This window comes from Oryzias melastigma, unplaced genomic scaffold (genome assembly GCF_002922805.2).
Source record: "Oryzias melastigma strain HK-1 unplaced genomic scaffold, ASM292280v2 sc00279, whole genome shotgun sequence".
Classification (NCBI taxonomy): domain Eukaryota; kingdom Metazoa; phylum Chordata; class Actinopteri; order Beloniformes; family Adrianichthyidae; genus Oryzias; species Oryzias melastigma.
The window spans coordinates 236,847-259,323 of NW_023416902.1; the positions used below are offsets into that span (position 1 = coordinate 236,847).

The 22,477-nt window shown below is 43.7% G+C and overlaps 1 protein-coding gene across 1 annotated transcript in view; it reads right to left on the minus strand.

Annotated features, from left to right (window-relative positions):
• LOC112141318 (receptor-type tyrosine-protein phosphatase mu) overlaps positions 1–22,093 on the minus strand; it is a 102,790-nt gene extending 80,697 nt beyond the window's left edge. The window contains exon 1 of the mRNA XM_024264425.2: positions 21,507–22,093. Coding sequence (XP_024120193.2) covers positions 21,507–21,594 — 88 coding nt within the window. The 5' untranslated portion in view covers positions 21,595–22,093. The remainder of the gene's footprint in view (positions 1–21,506) is intronic.
• Positions 22,094–22,477: the final 384 nt, after the last annotated feature.

The window sequence follows — 22,477 nt, forward strand, 5'->3', positions numbered from 1 at the left end:
GGCGCTGGACGCGAGCCGGTACCACCAGACGTGGTACTGGATGCGAACCAGTTAGGGTGCAGGAGCTCTCCAGGTCCTAGCGCCGGCCAGTTTTAGCTAGCAGCTTGGTGGTTGGAGACCCGCCTGTGATCTAGTGAGAGCAGCAGGTGAGTTGGAGGGCGGGACGCCCGCGCGCGCGGTATGGAAAGGCACGTATGAGAAAATCCGCGATTAATGCGTCAAAAAAATTGTAGGCGTCAAGCACGTGTCAGATTAACGCGTTTTTAACGCGATAAATCTGACAGCCCTAATATATATATAGATATACAGACAGACAGACAGACAGACAGACAGACAGACAGACAGATAGATAGATGCAAAAGTAGGAAAAATACTGTTTAATGAAAAAAAAGTATGTGTGTGTGTCTATATATAAATATTGTAGTTATTATTCCATGTATATTGTACATTTTTTTGATAAAGAATATTGTAATAAACTTAACTTGTGATGATTATTATTAAGAGTTGCCAGTATTGTACGGGTCATTTTATAAAGAATTAAGGGGCAGGCTTTAACAAACAATGCTTCTGCCTGCTACCTTTCAAACATGAATGTAATATATACAACAGTATATTTATTGTCATTCATTCATTCATATATATTGTCAGTTGTGTCATTATAGATGTGACTGTAGCATATAACTATATGTAAAACTAAATTTAATAAAGAACTCTAAAAAAAACTGTACGGGTGGATAAATCCAATATTGTTACCCATTTTTGTTGCGCTGCTAATGCTTGGTTGGGTTTGAGAAGGATTGTAAGCTAGTTGGAGAGCAGTTGAAACATTGCAAAGAGACTAAAGCACAACTATTAGGATATATGGGATGTTATTTGGAACCAGACGCCAGCTTGTAGCAGTATAGTTCCTCCCAGACTGGAAATCTCTCCTAACAGAGAGCATCAGATGAACCCTCAAACATCACCCATGTGTTAAAAATGAAAATCAGCATTTAAACTCTTACTGTGTTTGATTCTAAGTGAAAATTGTCATAGTACAGAAACATTTTGAATGACATGGAAAAGATCTTGGGGACAGCTTTAACTCCTTTGCTCCTGGGTCATGGGTAAAGACTACAGTCACATATTTTAAAATGCCACCAAGCGGCGACCTGAATGACAATTTTTCAGCAAAATCAACCAATGGCCGGGGGATGGCATTTCTAATCTGGGGGCAGCAGTCACATTTTTACACACCATGAGGCAGCAGTCAAGATTTTAATTAATTTCTTTTTAAGCACAAATGCTGAAAACTAGCCATGGCTAAAAGCATTATGATATGGGCATGGGGCTGCTATCGACAGTATGTCTATGTTTTTTATATCTGTCCTTACTCCATCCATCCATCTATCTTCTTCCGCTTCATCACGGACCGGGTGGCGGGGGCAGCAGTCTGAGCAAAGATGCCCAGACTTCCCTCTCCCCGGCCACTTCCTCCAGCTCCTCTGGGGGGACCCCGAGGCGTTCCCCGGCCAGCCGAGAAACATAGTCTCTCCAGCGTGTTCTGGGTCTTCCCTGGGGCCTCCGCCCAGTGAGACATGCCCGGAACACCTCACTGGGGAGGCGTCCAGGAGCCATCCGGATCAGATGCCCGAACCACCTCAACTGGCTCCTCTCGATGCGGAGGAGAAGCGGCTCTACTCCAAGCTCTCTCCGGGTGACTGAGCTTCTCACCCTATCTCTAAGGGAGCGTCCAGCCACCCTCCGGAGAAAACTCATTTCAGCCGCTTGTAGTCGGGATCTCGTTCTTTCGGTCACGACCCAGAGCTCATGACCATAGGTGAGTACTGGAACGAACATCGACTGGTAAATCGAGAGCTTTGCTTTATGGCTCAGCTCTCTTTTAACCACAACGGACCGGTACAGCGACTGCATAATAGTGGACGCAGCTCCAATCCGCCTGTCGATCTCACGCTCCGATCTTCCATCACTCGTGAACAAGACCCCAAGATATTTAAACTCCTCCACCTGAGGCAGGAGCACTCCACCCACCCAGAGAGGGCAAACTACCTTTCTCCGGTCGAGAACCATGGCCTCAGATTTAGCGGTGCTGACCCTCATTCCAGTCTCTTCACACTCGGCTGCAAACCGCTCCAATGCATGTTGGAGGTCCCGGTTCGATGGAGCCAACAGAACAACATCATCTGTAAAGAGCAGAGAGGAAATCCTGTGGTCCCCAAACCAGACCCCCTCCGGCCCATGGCTGCGCCTAGAAATTCTGTCCATAAAGACTATGAACAGAACCAGTGATAAAGGGCAGCCCTGCCGGAGTCCAACATGCACCAGGAACAGGTCTGACTTACTGCCGGCCATCCGAACCAAGCTCCTGCTCTGGCCGTACAGAGACCGGACAGCCCTCAGTAAGGCTCCCCTGACCCCATACTCCCAGATCACCCTCCACAGGACACCACGGGGAATGCGGTTGAACGCCTTCTCCAAATCCACAAAACACATATGGACTGGATGAGCGAACTCCCACAAACCCTCCAGCACCCTGAAGAGGGTGTAGAGCTGGTCCACTGTTCCACGACCAGGACGGAAACCGCACTGTTGTTCTTGAATCTGAGGTTCGACTATCGGACGGACTCTCCTCTCCAGTACCCTGGCATAGACTTTCCCAGGAAGGCTGAGGAGTGTGATTCCCCGGTAGTTGGAACATACCCTCCGGTCCCCCTTCTTGAAAAGGGGAACCACCACCCCAGTCTGCCAGTCCAGTGGTACGGTTCCGGTCTGCCACGCAATGCTGCAGAGACATGTCAATTAAGACACTCCTACAACATCCAGAGACTTGAGGTACTAAGAGTGAACCTCATCCACTCCCGGAGCCTTGCCACCAAGGAGCTCTTTGACTACCTCAGTGACCTCAGCTTGGGTAATGGACAGTTCCACCCCAGTGTCCTCAGCCTCTGCTTCCTTGACGGAAGGCGTGTCAGCAGGGTTGAGGAGATCCTCAAAGTATTCCTTCCACCGCCCAACAATGTCCCCAGTTGAGGTCAGCAGATCCCCACCTGCACTGAAAACGGTGCCTGCAGAAAACTGCTTTCCCCTCCTGAGGCGCCGGATGGTTTGCCAGAATCTCTTTGAGGCCAACTGATAGTCCTTCTCCATGGCCTCACCAAACTCCTCCCAGGACCGAGTTTTTGCCTCCAACACAGCCCGGGCCACAGCTCGCTTAAACTGCCGGTACCTGTCAGCTGCCTCTGGAGTCCCACAAGCCAGCCAGGCCTGATAGGACTCCTTCTTCAGCTTGACGGCATCCCTTACTTGCGGTGTCCACCACCGGGTTCGGAGGTGGCCGCCACGACAGGCACCAGAGACCTTGCGGCCGCAGCTCCGGAGAGCAGCAGAGACAATAGAGGTGGAGAACATAGTCCACTCGGACTCAATGTCACCAACCTCCCTCTGTACCTGCTCAAAGTTTTCCCGGATGTGGGAGTTAAAGACCTCCCTGACGGAGTTTCCTTTGATGTCACCTACTCTGGCTCCTTGGTAACATCTAACTGTAGCTACCAGAAGTTTTATGTGTCTAACTTCTGAGAGTTTATGCTTCCTCCTCACTGGTACCGTGAATGGATCAAAATACCACATTGGTGTTGTTTATAAAGAGGAATGAACATTGTAGTACACTTAAAAGCTCTAAAAGTTTATTTTACATGATCCTTTAAGTTGTAATGAGAACACCCCACAATTAGCAGAATCTCATAAGGATGAGAAGTGAAAAAGACTTGAATGCTAAATATAATTCCGCCTCAAAACATCACACATGAAACAGCATGCATAGAGCAGGCTGTGGGGAAGTCCTGCCTTCTCCAGCCTGCTGTGGCTGAAGGCAGGACATTACAGATGTGAGGGTTGATGGCCAGCGGGCCGGCAAGCGTTCCACAGATTTGTTGTCCACTCACATCTGTCACTTTGACACCCAGAGAACAACAGCCTTGACTTGTACTGTCCCCCTTTAGTCTAGGCCAGGGATCTCAAACTCGCGGCCCATCTGCGGCCCTAGGGATGATAATTTCCGGCCCACGTCTTAATATGAAAGATTAATGTTAGTTCGGCCCGCAAGATTGATATGCATGACAGTTGTTGTGTGCAGCGCTGAACGAACCAATCACAGTGAGGTATATGGCTCTGGAGGGCGGGACATCGGCGGGGTGCCCAGAACCTAGCTCACTCATTCATTCATTCCTCCAGTTAGCTGGGAGGAGAAGTCAAGAATCACCACGCGATTCGCGTGCCCCGAGCGGCGAATTTGCTGCTTTCCTCTTGTTAAAAAATGTGTTTCTGTCGTCACGCCGCGTGTGGGAGGAGCTACCAGCTCTGTCTGTGGATGTCTCTCTTAGAATGAATGGGAGACACATCTGATGTTGAGGAAAAAGGTTTATCGACGTGCTGACTGTTCCTATTGAATCAGAGCTCCCCAAGCTCCGAGCCACAAACCTGAGGCCCGCCCCCTCTTTCACCGCTCGGGGATCCGCTGCTCCCGCCTGTCAAACATGTGATCCTGAGCTGCACACCGCTGTGTCGGTGTGCATTCCAGTCCATGCAAACGCGAATATTCTGCTACGCGTATTTGAATAGATGGAAAGCAGCCCCCCCCCAAATGCGCGCTGATGCAGCCGGCGTGAACGCCAGCGCCCCACACCTCCAATGAATGGAAGACACAGATCCGATTTAATTATTGTGAGGAGTTCTACAAAAATCTACAAAAAATGAAATCCTTCAAAGATTTTCTCGTTATCGGGGCTTCTCTCTCTATGAAGGATGATCTGTTAATACAGACATTTGAAACTGAATACAAATAATGAGTTTTCTCTAGTCAGTCAGTCAATATGTGGTTTCTTCAGTCGTCTGTATCTGCTGTATGTTCATTATTATTATTTAGGGGTAAAAAGAAAACATTCCTGGCCTTAAAATACCTTTACTACATTGTGTTGGGGAAAAAAAAAAATAAAAAAAAATTTAAAATTGTGACTTTAAAACTGTGAATCGAATCGTGGCTTGACTGAATCGTTACATCCCTAGTTGTCACTGTGTTCTGATCAGTGAAGGATCTGGTTTTACTGTATCACGTTTTTATAATATATTTTTTGATATTTTGGCTTATGATCTCAGTTTGCATTTATCTTTTGCATTTCTTTTTGATTGTCATCTTAATTTCCAGTTAAAAATTCATATAAGCGACAGACCAATAGCTCAACTTCCAGTTAAGTATGACCACCACTAAATCAGACTTCTTAAACAGATCAGCTGGTTGAGATGTAAATTGTATAAGTTGGAATGTAAAATCTTTGAATACCCCAGTCAAACGAAGAGAATTAATGAACCATTTAAACAAGTTAAAGGCAGAAATTGTTATTCTTCAAGGGACTCATCTCCGAAACTCTGATAACTTTCAACTCAGGGGAGGGTGGATTGGACAAGCATTTCACTTTTCACTCCAAATGTAGAGGTGTAGCTCTATTCAATGGCTTATATATGCAATTAAATCTATGCAAACTGGAAAAACACAGACCTGATGGATTTTCAGTTGATTTTTTTTTTTAATTGCAGACCAACTTTCTCCAATTTTACTTTCAGTTTTTCAAGAGGCAATTAGCACAGGCTCCCTCACCCTGACTATGTGGCAAGCAGTTATCTCTCTCATCCCCAAACCAGATAGAAATCCTCTTGAGTGTGGTTCATATCGCTCCATTTCTCTTTTAAATGTGGACAACACTTTTTCAAAAATACTAGCAAGTCACTCAGAAGTGGCTTTCCCTTCCATAATAGCGGATGACCAAACTGGTTTCATGAAAGGCTGTCAATCACTTTATAATATCAGGCATCTATTTATTATTCTTTATGGTCCCTTTCCAGTCCCAGAAATATTTCTGTTTTTAGATGCTAAGAAAGCTTTTGATTGGGTGGGGTGGGACTTTATGTTTTACAGACTAAAGCAATTTGGTTTTGGTGAAAAATTGACCTTGTGGATTAAAGTTTTATATTCTTTGCATCTAGCAGCTGTTCATACTAACAATAAGCTCTCTCCTTACTTTCCCCTTCAACGCGGCACTTGACTAGGCTGTCCTCTATCACCTCTCTCATTTGTCATAATGATTGAGCCACTGCCTATAGCAATACCCAATGAAATCAGTATATAATAGGATTACAAAGATAAACTGTGAATAATGTATCTCTGTTCAGGATATGAACCCTATCCACTAGAAACCAGTATAAACCCAATGGCTCAGTTTCAACCCATAAACAGTAAAGAACTGCAGGACATTCTATGTCAACTGAACTCCTCCTCCTGCTGTCTGGATATTCTACCCACAAGCTTTTTCAAAAAAGTTTCAAAGATCCTGGAACCAGCCCTGCTCCAGATTGTCAACTTGTCATTAACATCTGGTGTTTTCCCAGAACCACTGAAAACAGCTGTAATCAAACCTCTCCTAAAAAAGGACAGTCTAGACAAAACTCAAATGAACAACTACAGACCGATATCAAACCTGCCATTTTTAAGTAAGATCATTGAAAAAGCTGTTTTCCATCAGTTAAATGAATTCCTAATAAATAACAACTGCTATGATGTCTTCCAGTCCGGCTTCAGACAGAACCACAGCACTGAAACGGCTCTGACCAAAGTGACTAATGACATACGTTTGAATACAGACAGTGGAAATATGTCAGTGCTAGTTTTACTGGATCTCAGTGCTGCGTTTGATACAGTCGACCACGCAATACTACTCAGACGACTGGAAAACTGGGTGGGTCTCACTGGGCCAGTACTAAACTGGTTCAAAACGTACTTAGAAAACAGGAAATATTTTGTGTCAATTGGTAACTTCACTTCTGAGCCAATAGAAATTACATGTGGAGTGCCCCAAGGCTCCATCCTGGGACCACTTCTATTTAACATCTACATGCTCCCACTGGCCCAGGTTATAAAGAACAACAACATTAGTTACCATAGCTATGCAGATGACACACAGATATATATTAGACTGACACCAGGAGACCGAGGCCCTGTACAGGCTCTTGGTAAATGCATTGAGGACATTAATGACTGGATGTGTCACAACTTACTTCAATTAAACAAAAACAAAACTGAGGTTATTGTCTTTGGGGCTAAAGAAAAAAGGTTAGACGTCACTACAGAGCTTCAATCTATTCAACTAAAAACTACCAACCAGGCCAGAAACTTGGGTGTAGTGATAGACACAGACCTAAATTTTGATAAACACATTAAGGCAGTCACTAAATCAGCCTATTATCATCTCAAAAATATCTCAAGGATTAAAGATCTGATGTCTAAGCAGGACCTGGAGAAACTAGTGCATGCTTTCATCTTTAGTCGACTTGATTACTGTAACAGTGTTTTTACAGGACTACCAAAAAAATCCATCAGGAAACTGCAGCTTATTCAGAACTCTGCTGCTCGGGTTCTCACAAGGACCAAGAAAGTAGACCACATCAGTCCAGTTCTGAGGTCTTTACACTGGTTACCTGTCTGTCAGAGGATAGACTTTAAAGTTCTGTTACTGGTTTATAAAGCTTTGAATGGTTTAGCACCAAAATACATGACTGACCTCCTGACCCAGTATGTACCAGCCAGACCTCTCCGGTCATCAGGATCCGGTCTTTTATCAGTTCCTAGAGTCAGAACTAAACATGGAGAAGCTGCATTCAGCTTCTATGCTCCACAGATCTGGAACAGACTTCCAGAAAACCTTAGATCTGCTGAAACACTCAGTGTATTTAAATCCAGGTTAAAGACTCACCTGTTCTCAGCTGCATTTGATTAATATGTATTCAAAAGTTTACGTCCGCACTGTTTATCTATGCTTGTTTTAAATTAAAATCTTTTTACTTTCTTTTAATTTTATTTTAATGATTTGAATGATGATGAATGACATTTTTACTATTTCTTTTGATTGTTTCTTTTAATGTTTTATGTAAAGCACTTTGAATTGTCTCTGTACATGAAATGTGCTATACAAATAAACTTGCCTTGCCTTGCCTCTGTACGCAGACGATATGCTTTATTCCTGTCCAACCCTTTAAAAAGCTTACCAGTTTCTTTAAATCTTCTAGAAGAATTTGGTAAAATATCAGGATACAAAAGTAAATTTTAACAAAAACGTGCAGGTGGCGGGGTGAAGGTACCCTGAGCGCCAACGTGCACGTGACGGGGTGAAGGTGCCATTAGCGTGAGCGTGACAGGGTGAAGATACCCTGAGCGCCAACGTGCACGTGGCGGGGTAAAGGTACCCTGAGCGCCTAACGTGCACGTGGCGGGGTGAAGGTACCCTGAGCGCCAACGTGCACGTGGCGGGGTAAAGGTACCCTGAGCGCCAACGTGCACGCAGCACTGAAAGTGCCCTGAGCGCAAACGTGCAGGTGGCGGGGTGAAGGTACCCTGAGCGCCAACGTGCACGTGACAGGGTGAAGATACCCTGAGCGCCAACGTGCACGTGGCGGAGTGAAGATACCGTGAGCGCCAACGTGCACGCAGTGGGTTGAAAGTGCCCTGAGCGCAAACGTGCACGTGGCGGGGTGAAGGTACCCTGAGAACCAACGTGCACGTGACGGGGTGAAGGTACCCTGAGCGACAACGTGCACGTGGCGGGGTGAAGGTACCCTGAGCGCCAACGTGCACGTGGCGGGGTGAAGGTACCCTGAGCGCCAACGTGCATATTGCGGGTTGAAGGTACCCTGAGCGCCAACGTGCACGCAGTGGGTTGAAAGTGCCCTGAGCGCAAACGTGCAGTTGGCGGGGTGAAGGTACCCTGAGCGCCAATGTGCACGTGGCGGGGTGAAGGTACCCTGAGAGCCAACGTGCACGTGACGGGGTGAAGGTACCCTGAGCGCCAACGTGCATATGGCGGGGTAAAGGTACCCTGAGCGCCAACGTGCACGTGGCGGGGTGAAGGTACCCTGACCGCCAACGTGCATATGGCGGGGTGAAGGTACCCTGAGCGCAAACGTGCACGTGGCGGGGTGAAGGTGCCCTGAGCGCATGCGTGCACGCAGCACTGTGGGTGCAGGTAGGGAGCGGTCTGTCAGTTTGCACGGCGCACAGCTGCTGCACAACATGAGAGAAGAGCTAAAAATATGCTTTATTGTTGTATATCGTGATATATATCGTATCATGATAGAAAATATTTTCTACCGTGATACACATTTTTTTCTATATCACCCAGAACTAATCTCGCATATGTTTTGGTCCTGTGTAAAATTAAATTGCTTTTGGTAGTCAATATTTAAAGTATTTTCAGACGTTGTACAAAGGCCTATACAACCTTCTGTAATTCCTGCAATATTTGGTGTAATCCCATAGGATCTTGACCTCAATCACAAAGCACAAAATATTGTAATCTTTGGGACCTGGATCGCCAGGAGACTTGTTCTTCTCAAATGGAAATAACTATTTCTTCTGACTTTTAGGATCTGGATAAATTATCTGTTACATTTTTCGGTTTTGGAGAAAGAAGAAGAAGAATCTTTATTTCTATAGCACTTTTAACAGAACGGATCACAAAGTGCTTTACAAAAGAGCATAAAATCAGAAAACACAGAGAAATAAAACCAATAATCCATAATAAAACGACTAAAAACACAGTAAAACAAGGGCTAAGATCAACTAAAAGCTCTCCTGAATAGAAACGTCTTGACCTGGGATTTAAAACACTCAACAGAGTTGATCTGACGCAACAGCAGTGGCTGGGAGGTCCAGAGACGAGGAGCAACAGCTTGGAAGGAGACATCCCCTCTCGTCTTAAAGCGGGTTTTAGGGATGGTTAAAAGATTCTGACTGGAAGACCTCAAGGATCGGGCCGAAGAGTACGGGGTTAAAGGGTCACAGATGTACGTCGGAGCTTGACCCTGCTCTAAAAACTAAAAGTAACATTTTAAAATCAATTCTGAATTTGACAGGTAGCCAATGTAAAGCAGACAACATCGGAGTGATGTGTGTCCGTTTACTGGTTCCTGTTAAAAGCCTTGCTGCAGAGTTCTGGACGAGCTGAAGACGGTTTAGGGAGCGTTTGTTAAAACAGGTAAAAAGACAGTTACAATAATCTAAACGAGAGGAAATAAAAGCGTGAATAATAGTTTCCAGGTCACACCGAGACAAGATACATTTTAATTTTGCTACATTTCTTAGATGATAAAAACAGTTTTTTATGATCTATTTTGAGTGGCCTTCCAGAGACATGGACTTATCAAACAACACCCCAAGATTTCTGAGTCTCGACTGGACAGAAGAGCTCAGAGACCCGAGGTGTTGTCTGATAGAAGGAATCTTATTTTCTGGGGCAAAGATCAACGTCTCGGTTTTCTGGGAGTTCAGAACTAAATGATTATTACTCAGCCATGTTGGGATGCTTGTTAAACAATCCAACAGGCTTTGCAGTTTGTAATAATCATTTTCTGGGAAAGAACAGTAGAGCTGGATATCATCTGCATAGAAATGATAAGAAACGTGGGTGAATTTATTGATGAGTTCCCCAAGAGGGATCAAATATAAAATAAATAAAATAGGGCCAAGTGCAAAGCCCTGGGGAACGCCAGAATTTACTTTTTCCACTGCGGAGCTTAGGGAGCCGACAGCCACATTAAAAGTTCTTCCACTAAGGTACGAAATAAACCAATTTCAAACTGACCCAGAGAGACCGTAATCATTGTGAAGACGTTGAATTAAAATGTTATGATTAACAGTGTCAAACGCTGATTTCAAATCTAAGAGCACAAGGACAGTGTACTGGCCCGAGTCAGCTGCCATCAAAACATCATTAGAAACTCTCAGGAGAGCTGTCTCAGTGGAGTGATTCTTCTTAAATTAGTTTTTCTGTAAGAGGTTGTACACAAGATTTCTATACCACTTGGAATCCCATCTTAAGTTATATGAAAAATTTAGATGTCACTGCTGTTAAGATCTTTAACGATTGACCCTGTACTTTTGGAAATGTGCAATTGAGATGTTTATTCTTTTTTTCTATTTACAGTATTTATTTATTTGAAAATGTATATTTTACAAACTTTGCAGTTTGAATTAGTGGTACAGTAATGGGATGGAGGGGAGGGTGTTAGGGGGGTATGTTGTCAGTTTTGTACACTTTGGCCCGATCCGAATACTCCCCTTCTCCCTCTCCCTTATCCCTCCCCCTTCGTTTATCTCTCCGTGCTTGCTCCAAACGGAGGGTGATGAAAAAATAGTGTCTAATATTTCGGACGTGACTTCCATTCAATGACGTCATCAACATTGCCAGTCCGCTAGCATTAGCACGGCGCTTCCAGCGGTTGAATGTCCATAACAACAGCCGTTTTATAACTTTAAGAAGGTCACACTACAACATAAAGTCATTACTTACATTTAAATGTAAACTTCTGTGGTTCAGAGCACACCAAAGTGAAGAAAAGCTTCTTCGCATGATCTGGTTTACTCTCGCGATAGCGGACTTTGGGCCTCTCTGTTTGGAGTGTGAAACTTAAAAAATAATAATTCCGGACACGACTTTGACTTCAACTGCCACTCCAAATCAAGGGGGAGGGCTAAGGGAGAGGGAGAAGGGGAGTATTCGGATCGGGCCTTAGTCAAACTTTTATCTTTGTACCCTCTGTTTAAATGTAAAATACCAATTAAAAAGATGGTGTGACCTGCTCCACATTCTCCAACACAGATGTTTGAACTTCAGATTCTGTAAAAAACAGATTTAACAAAGAAAGGGAGATGATGGTTTGTCTTAATGGTGTTTTCTGAGCTCATTCTTCATTTGTTATGAAGCTATAATGATGCAGAAATGACAAAATGTCCAGTCCAGGTTCAGAATTGGAAATACCCAAAAAGGATCAGTGTGAGTAGAGGCGCCTCTTAAAAATAAGAAGCTAGAGACCCTCACAGATCTGAGTCTTTGTATAATCTGCAGGGTTTTGTGTTTGTCTGTGATGTCTCCTCAGATTATCTGATGCATGAGAAGGTTCTGGTAGTTCGAGTTCGACTAACTGTGCAGATGTAGAATTTGTAAGAGAACAGATGGACAAATATGTAGAAGGATAGTTATAATTAAAATTCTCAATAATCCCAATGGAGAAGATTAAAACGTTTCATAAACCCAGAAACACTTAGATTAGACCATTTCAGATTAGACATGAAAAATCTTGAGATCTTAATCTCCATTCCTTGACCCCTGTCCCCCAGTTGTCCTTGTTTCCTTGAATCTGTCTGCATCCTGTAGGTGCAAACTGGATCATGTGCTCTAAAACTAAATTCTGATCCTTAGATGTCTGGGCTCTTTTAGGTCCGACCAGCTTCACTTGCAACTAGAACAGTTCACCAGAGGGAACAGACCAGCCCGGTTTGAGGTTCTAAGGAGGGAACTCCATCTCAGGCCACACATAAAAATCATCTGGAAACAATGTCAGGGCTGGTTCGCCCTGGACAACAATGATACGCACTGGAGGGGGGCATGTCGACGATGGCACCTCCAGCTGATGAAGGCCTAACCCCTCCCACCCACCAGCTGAAGGTCATCTGTCTCCCATACTGAGAAACTGAAAAGGTCTGCTCCTTGGTGGATGCAGCAACACAACCTGCTAAGGACATCATTTCACAGCAGAGATCCAGAACCCTGAGGCTAACAAACACAGGCCAGGAGGTGATGCCACAACACTGACGTACATGTTTGCTGGACTTAAGTATACGTATCTATAACAAGCCCTGCCAATGAAAGCCCTTCTTCTGCTGCAGGTTCTTCTGTTTCTGGGTCAAAGCTCAACGTAGTAAAATAACTAACAAACATTCTTGACACAGCAGCAACACAGAGAAGACGGGAGATGGAGGCACCCCATAACCTTTCCTCACCTGGGCTGGTCCCACCTGTGAGTCTTGATTTCCTGCAGTTACACTTTAACACATGCTGCCTGCCGTGGTGCAGTGGTAGGGCAGTTGACTCCTGATTGGAAGACTGCAGGTTCAATTCCCACCTTGTGCTGAAGTGTCCTTGGGGAAGACACTGAACCTCCTATTCCCTCTGGTGGAAGGTTGGTGCCAGTGTTCAGCAGCGGAGCCTCCATCAGTGTGTGAATGGGTCTGTGACTGTAAAGCACTTTAGGCCTTCAAGGACGATAGAAAAGTCCATACAGTAAACACCATTTACTATTTAAAAATAGCCAATCAGTTATTAGAGCCAGGTGAACAATGCCTATGGCTGCAACTTGCACTGACCCAGAAACTCACCCTCACCACAAAGACGCCATAAACTACAGGAGGTCGTCATCTCTCATTAACCAAAAGCGTGTCCCCCTTCTCATAGATGGCTTTATTGCCAGGCCACAAACTTAAGGCCTATGTTTCCTCACAAAGGGATTGATCCGGAGTCGGACTATAACCCCACCATGTTCCAGCTCTGACCCTTCTGTTACTACTTGAAGCCGGGTTTGTACAGAATACCTCTGTAACCTTCTCAAAGACACTCTGACCTTCAATGAACCTTCACCAATAGCTGAATGACAATAAAAACCAAAACCTGAAGCTTTGAACCGCACCAGCAGTCTGACCCACCCAGCCAACCAGACTCAGTCGACCTGGTTGTGTGGTTACTCCTCCAAACTCTGACAGTTGAAAATATAACTGAGCTCAGAGACTGAAACATAATTAATATTTAAACACACACGCACACATAAACTGCATATGAATATTTACTGTAGTAAATTAGGTTAAATAGCAGCTCTTGGGCCTGAAGTCCCTGAAGGCTTTGATAGCACACGCATCACAAGAAGCTGTGTGTGTATGCTTTTAAGTTCTGTTAGCTGGTAGCATATTTCAGATCATTATCATAATAATTATGATAAAAAAGAGAACGCTTTAAAACCTCAATAAAATATTTATCCCTCCTTCCAGCACTCTCACTGCAGGAGAGACAGACAGACAGGTTCTACTATTAAAGTATATCTTAGTTTATTAAATATTAACATTCATCTTATCATGATAGACAACAATCACACAAAGAAGTATGCGACAGTCCGACAGTTCCACCGTGAACATAAACGCATCACCCATGGGAAATTATCTTTATCTAAACTCAGCTGCTATTTTAGTGAATGTGATGTGAAACATGATGTCATCATGCTGGTATAGTTTATGGTAAAGAGAATCTCCAGAAGAAACGGCTCCCGTCTATATCATTTGAGTGCTATGAGGCGTTCGTCTGCACAGTGGCTGGCTGAAGCACCTGATGAGCTTCAGGATGGTTCTGTTTTCATTATAATAATAACAGCACATACTCATCAGGTCAAGTAGCAGAAGCCAGAGACCAGACTGAAGAGCCCAGGTAACGAGACCAGGATCCAGAAACCAGATACCAAATATTAGAGTTTAGATAGCAGTCTGGAAACCTGACTTCAGAGTTTGGAGTCCAGAAACCAGAGAGCTGATTACTGCATCTAGAGCTAAAGCTGAATTCCAAAGTCTTGATGCTAATGTCCAGAGACACATGTCCAGAAAACACTATCCAGTGCTCATTGGACTCTATGAACTGAGCTGCGTGACGAATTTCCAGTAATAATGCCGTTTTTTTTATTTACGGTTTTGGCTAACTGTATTCAGCGACATGGCAAACCTCCATATACTATTTCTGATATTGCTTAATTTTTGCTATTTCTTACATTGAATGTTAGTTTATGATTATGTGTTTACACAATGACATCCAAAAAGCCAAGTTTGCCTTTCTGAAACACCAAACACCCAAAACTCACAAAATGCTATCATGTATTGTATGATCATATGACTTCTTCAGATGAAATGTAGCTCTGTTAGAATATTTAAAACCTGATCAACAGAACTTTGAACATTTAAACAAACTTTGAAGTGACTTTCAGACTTCCGGTTCTACTCTCAGCTGATGAGGAGCCTCTGCTAACGGTCACCTTCACCTGTCAGACTGCTTTTACCTAATACTGAAAATCCCATTGACAAAAATGTAGAAACACTCTGCTGTGGAGTAATTGAGACACAACTAACAGTTCATGAAGATAAAGACAGTGATAATTAGATATATCTTTCATGCTAGTTCCCAGTAGCCCAAATGAAAGTGACACATCATTTTTTTCAAAATATGTGCATCAAGTTACCGGACCCGGAGGAAGGGTTAACGTTAGGATTACGGTTCGGGTTAATGCGCCAAATGGTTCCCAAGCACAGCCATGTCTGCAGTTCACTAAACTCTTCGTTTTGGCTGCTGACAGCTAACGGGACTTTAACATCCAAAACTTGCTACCAATAACAACATTCAGCTTTGGACGCACTTAAAATACATGAAACAATGCAGAAATCTGCATTTTGGCTGCACATATTACGTGTCGCCAACATGAATGTCCATCAGTTTTTGGGCTGGTCACATGTAAATATGTGAAAAGAACATCAGCCTTAGCAAATTACCCTTGAAGTTTGCTATGTAGGATGACACATACATTTTAAATCCTTTTTGCATTTTATTTTGGAGTATTTTGCTAGAAAAATGAACAATGCGCCTGTCATAATTTATAGTGACTCTTGGTAGCTCCAAAAAACATCTTTTAAATTCCAAATACTCTAGTCTTTGCATCTAAACATCGGCCCACTGCCCCAACTGGAAATGATTGAGCTGTCATGCACCGAAAGAGGAAGCAGGTCGTACATATAGCCCATAAGGATTTCAGAGTCCAGATACCAAAGCTGAGAGTCCAGAAAAACAAAGACATAACATACAAAAAAACATAACAGTAAAACAACAGAAACAAACAGAAACAGGCTGTTAGTAAGAGAGCAGACCTGCTGAACAGGCAGGAAGCATCTTAACAAAGATTAAAGTGATAATACACACTTACTCACACACACTAATCCCTGTCTCAATACTGCACACACATCTTCTCTGTAAACTCATGAACACGATCAGGGATTTGTGCAGCCACAGTAATCATACTGACATCTCTGAACAGGATTACAAAAACACACAAATCGGACTGTTCTGATGTCAAAGAAATAATTTGGTTCATCTGGGGAATGCCTCTCTGTATCCCCCACTCCCTACCCCAGCTGGGACACTTCTTGATACAATAAAATCATATTTTTTGATAGAGAAACCAAAACTGACCAGATTAATGAGGAAAGGTCCCAGCATGACAGGGAGGGCTTGAACGCACTGCTGACAGTCCAGAACATCACCCAGACGGAAGAAGTATGCAGATGTCTCCATCAGTGTAAACAAACAAGTTGCAGTTCCACCTAAAGAACCAGAACCAGTCAAGGCTCCAGAACCATGTTTGACAATGTGGATCAACGCACAGGATGTACACTTTATACAAAAGCGCTCGTAAAACGCCCATAAGATGCCCACACAAATTATGCTCTGATTGTCTCATTTCCTAATTTAACAGGCAGGCTGCATGCAAGGAGCGCGCACCCTTCACGTAAACAGCACTGACTGGCTCCCTGTGCAGTGCACATGGGATTGAAAAAACAGGAAAACTCTGTACAATACGCCTGTGTCCACTTACCTGTATGTGTTGTTTAAGACCCCCCTTGCGGCAGCAGATTTACTTGAATTAAAAAACCCTTTAACACCAGAGATGTCACCGGCAATACCAAATAACATCCACTCTTCGACAAACCGTAAATCCTCAACAGTTCACACAATCACTGGGAATCATCTTGTTCCCAGTCTGAGAAAAAGTAAAATAATGTGTTGCAAGCCAATATGAAAAGCTACTTATCTCTGCAACAGAATCAACAGATTTACATAGATTGCATAAACATTTCATTACTGAGTGGTGTTACATATTAACGCAGGGCTACTTTCCTCGACTTCACAATCTACTAGAATTCTGTTATTTGCATGAACAGTTGAAGAATTATGGTAGTTGTAGGAATGCCAACACTGGAGCTAAAGCTACTGCATTAAAGGGTTAAAAATGCAAGAAAGGCAATCCAAATTTGGGATTTTCTGGTGTAAAATACTTTTTTAATCTTTTAGTTAACTTAATTCAGGTAAATGCAATTGTTTACTTTAAGAACAGCAACCAGACACTGTTTTTTTTAGCAGAAAATATGAATGAGCGTATTCCTATAATAAACCACTCTGACAGTAGATTTTTACCATCTTTAAGTTATTTACTAATATAAGATCATCTCAGGTTAAATATCAAAACATAAATGACAAAACTTAAATAACTAAGCCATTATTGGTTTGAATCTTTAGCATTTTTCTTTGAAGCCAAAAAGAGACACAATAGAGGGATAAAAGCTAAAAGAGCTGTGTGGCCCCGGAGCCTCCGGTCGCATATCTCTGCTCTAGGTTTGAAATATCAAAGATATTCCTCCTGAACATCCACACTCCTTCATCTTTCTGTTGTCTGTGTCAGAAGCTGCAGCGCAGTGCATTGTGTCATGATCTGTTCAGGAACCTAGGTGATTAGAATCAATGCGACAGAGCTTAGCGATGACTCGATGCTCCCCGCTCACTCTCAGGATTCTGATCCTCCTCATCTTCTATCTCATTTTACACTGCAAACAAAAGGAGTCTTAATCTGCCTCTTTTAATCCCAGAGGGGTTTGCAGACTCAGCATTAATCCTGAGGGACACTGGGTATGATCGCATTGCCAGGAATTCTTTTTTGAGGAGCTGTAGCCTCCCCAGACCGCTATTAACCATGGACATATGACATAAAGCAGCACAAAATACAGAGCTCCAACTCTTCATCACAAAGGCAGCCATCTCATCTTCAATGAAACAGCATCTTATCCTCAATTCTGCATCCCTGAGGAAACAAAATGTTGGTCAACCTGCATGATGCCTGCAGTTTGACTCATCATTCAAACAGTCAGGTGTAACTTAAATCACTATGACATGCTGATTCACCTGTGTGAAGACTTGTTTCCTGAAAACTCCAAAACACCAGCAGGAAAAATGTGTTCAGGTTTGGATTTAATGACTCCGATGCCAAGACTGGTTCCTCATTTCTTAGCAGCAGCTGTGAAAGTCAGGTTCATAAGAGCTGCTGAAAACTCTGAGTACGGACTCTCATTTCCACAAACCTTAGAATTATAAAAACAACAAAAAGTAGCTGGAATAAAAAAATGTCACCAATCACTTTTGGAAAAGGCAAATTTTGGGATGTATAAAAGATTCAAATGTGCTGATCTCAAAAGATGAGAGCAAACAGAAAGCACACATGACGAAGAGCAGAAAGATGTGAGTGTAGTCAGAGGAATAGTATTTGCTTGCGCAAAGTCAGATACAGAGTGCAAACACAAAAGGAGGGGGAGATGAGACCCACTGCTTCAGAAACTGTTGGATAAATGTTGTCTATGCACAGATGTGCAGAAAATGTCTATTATGTTATTTATCATAGTACGTACACACACTCCCACTCAATCCAAAAACTGGTCCTGGACCCGGATAGAGCAGGTCAGAAGGGAGAACGCCGATGCTGTCTGTGTGTTGCTGAGTTAACAGCAGGGCTGTAATTACAGACGTGTCTTCCTCCATGTCACACTAAAGGTGGATCCTGCAGTTTTCCAACACCCCCGCCCCCACCCATCATCCCTGAGAGTCTAAACAGGAAACTAATGCTGTCACTGAAAAGAAAGCATCCTCCAGTTTGCTTTTGCTTAGATGGTCAATACTTTGAAACAAGTATTTCCATAAAGGTTTTGGTTTAGAACTACGTTCCAGTGAAACACTTGACACAGCTGATGACATAAATGATTTAAAGGTTTGAGGGACCTCAGTTCATAAATGTGTCCTCAATCATTTACGTGAAGGCTAAATTAAAGCTGAACAGTAACTGCTCATCTTAAGTCTTAGTTTGCTCAGATGTTTGAGCTCATGTTCTGCTCAGCTCTGACAGACTCTCACACTGCTCTGTTGCCTCACCTCCCCTTTTTCCACCCTCTGTTTTAGACACCTACACTAGATTCATTTAAATATTAGGGCTGCCACGATTAGTCGACTATTAAAATAGTCAACGTCTAATTTAATAGTCGATAGTCCTTACTTCATATTATATGGAGTCAGAGTGTGCAGTATCTCACAAAAGTGAGTTAACCCCTCACTTTTGTTATCGGGGATTGGGCTATTGATGACTCTATTATAATTTATTTTGCAGAAAAGACAACTTTACACTGCTATACAAGACGGACACAAATACTTTTTAATGAGTCAAAAATTAATTTCGGCAGTGTTCTCCCATGAAAAAGATATACATCTGCAGAAATGTAAGGGGTGAACTCACTTTTGTGAGATACTGCAGTAAAGCTGAACAAAGTTGTGAGCGTTCAGCACCAAAAAAATATACTTTTTTTTTTCTTTTTTTTTAAATCGGTGAGACCAAAACTTTATCTTTAGTGAAAAACAGTTCTTTGTTTCAGATTCCCCTTTATCTGATTTACCCTTTAACACCTGAGGCATCGCAGGTGACGCTTAAACACAAAAGATTTCACATTTTGTTACTTTTCAACTGTTAACACGAACAACATAATTTCGGTAGAAAAACAGCTCAACAAGTCATTTTTCTCCTTCAGAATCTACTGGCATTATGTTGATTGTGTTAACGGTTGAAAGGTTACAGTAAATCAAAGAACAGAAACACTGGAGCTCCAGTATTAAAGGGTTCATCTTGTTTTAATCCCAGAAACTAATGAAGGACAGAAGCTGCACGATTCATTAAAAGTTTAATAAACTATCATCTAATTGTCTTTATTTTTAGGTATAGTTTAAAGCTAATGATGGTTAAGGTGTGTGCTTTACTTCTACTTTGCGCATGACCTGATTAGTCGACTAATCGGTAAAATACTCGGTGATTAGTCGACTATTTAAATAATGGTTTGTGGCAGCTCTATTTGACATACAAGCCAGTTGTCTGCATTTGACCAAAAGTATTAACAGATAAAAGACGTATTGTTCTAGTAGTAGAACAGTTCTGGTTAAGGACTGAAAGATGAAAGTTCAGCTTCAGACTGTCATCAGAAATTGAGGCCTTTTCTGAAAACCTAAAGCTCACGATAAAACCAAACTTTAATTTGATTCAGAGACCTAAATCTGGCTGGAGATCAAACCTGTACCTGATCCTAAAACAAGACCCCAATCCAAAAGCCTGGAAACCAATGAAAAACTCAAACTACTTTGTACAGAACTTACGCAAAAAAAAAAAAACTCAATACACACACAGACAACACACAAACACAAACATGCTCACAGAAAAACAACACAGACATAAACCAGTTTTAACAAAAAAACACACTTGCAAACATAGAAAATGTCCAGACTTAGGGACACATAGGTATGGACATAGAGTAGACCTCAGGGCAGCTGATCTTCTGGTCCACCTCCCAGTTTGTTAAAGAGCACAGCTGAACATCTGCAGCTGTAGAACGTCTTCCAGGCGGGTCTGACCGGTCCTTTACCCGGTCTCACAGCCTCCAGGCGGGTCGGAGGTGTCCTTTACCCGGTCTCACAGCCTCCAGGCGGGTCGGAGGTGTCCTTTACCCGGTCTCACAGCCCCGGGCGGGTCGGGAACTGTCCTTTACCCGTCTCACAGCCGCTTTAGGACGGCCGATCATTTACATTACTGCTCTGCTGCCTTGATAGTGGACACCTGCTCCTCTGCTCTCTAGCATCACCTTTGTCTTCATCACAAAAGTAACTCTTAATCCCATTTTCAACCTGACCCATTTGTTTTCAAACCAGCCAGAATCTGGGAAAAACTAATGCTAAAGATGTTACTGTCCGAACTTAAGTGACTAGCGTCTGCATCTTTAGCCTGTAAATCGGTCTGAAATCAGTGGGGGGGGGAAGAAAAACCCACCTAAAGTGGCTCAAAGAACCAAAACCAAACCAAGATAAACTAGTCCAGAACCCTGTCCGCAGTAGAACTGGTCTGGAGTGGATAGCATCAGTGGATCTGCATGTGGATTCTCCAGATGCTAAATGCAGATCATTTTAGATTACACTCCTCCATCTCTGCCTGATCTTACAGAACCAGTCCACGATTCAACCAACCCAAAAGCCAGAACCCTCAAGTTTAAATTCATAAAAATACTCCAGCTAGTGGAAGGTCGAGAACCCAGCAGAGCTGACCGGATGTGAACTCCACTGAGAAGCTCCACAGACCTAGACCCAGCCCGCATTAACAGAACTGGTCCTGTTATTATCAGACTGGTTCCGATGCCCTCTGGGTTCTGCTGTTCTCTTAGCCCGGCATGTCCAGACTTCAGAACCTCAGAACACACTTTCAGCTCTGCTGACATTCAGGATGGGTCAGACAAACACTGCTGATGTGCGTCTGATCATCAGACTCAGTTCTTTCCTTATGTGCTGGTTCCGGTTGGTTTGTGTGTGTGCGCGCGTGCGTGTACAGCTGGAAACTTGGATTCCTGCGCAGAAACTCCTTTGTTTGTAGTACCCTCTCCCCCGTCCCCGGACCCACACCCCCCCAAACTCGGCCTGCCTTACCTTTAAAGGTGTGGGCTCGCGTGCCCGTGAGTCCCAGCGCGAGAAGACAGAGGCTGGCGCGCAGCAGTAAACTTCCCGTCCGCTCCATGTTGGCCGGAGAGCCTCCGAATGTGAGGAGCACTGCCGACGACTCCTGCCGCCGCGGCTCCTCCTCCTCAGCGCAGGGTCACGCGCGCGGACAGTGGTGGCCGCCAGGTGAGCGCGCGCAGAGTTGGTGTGCCGTTAGAGTCCGTTCACTCAGCAGCTGGGAAGGATCAGCGGCGACACAAGAGAAGGGGCGGCTCGGTTCGGCGGGGCTCCACCCTTCCTGAGTTTCTGGTTTGCTCGGAACCTTTGATCTGCGTCACCCCCCTCCCCCATCAAACTTTTTTTGTTGATTGGTTTTGATACGTAAGCGGGTCGGAACTGACCTGAACTACAGGCTTACATGAGCTTACGCGGTTCTGTCGGGTTCTGGCGAGTTCGGTTCTGGTCCGTTACTCTGAGGTACTAACAAGAGGAAGCGCGCGGCAGACGGGGAGTGCACGCGGGCTGCCCTCTGCCGGTCACACAGTCCATGATGCTGCGTTCTCCCTGCAGATCCTGACGGACTCTCATCCATCAGCTGTTCTCCAGAACCTCAGGACCGTTTTCTGTTGTCAGGTTCTGACCCAAAGCAATAAAAGGAGGATTCAAACCCAAAAAGGCTCGCTTTAAACCCCGGCAAAGACCAGACACTGAAGACTTTTCTGGACCGTCTGAAAAAGAACCAGAACAAAAAGGTGCAAGTTTGTAGGAGTGTGACCTGTGACCTGGGCCAGAGAGGGCAGGTGCTGCTGGTGTAGATCATGCTTTTCTTCCAGGGTTCTGCCTTTACCTTAACTATAAAATCATTCACTGCAAATATCTATTTCACTATAGGACAGTGTGCTTTTCACTTCAGTTTACTGTACAATGTGTATTGTTTTTCTCACCATGTTTATTAACCACCA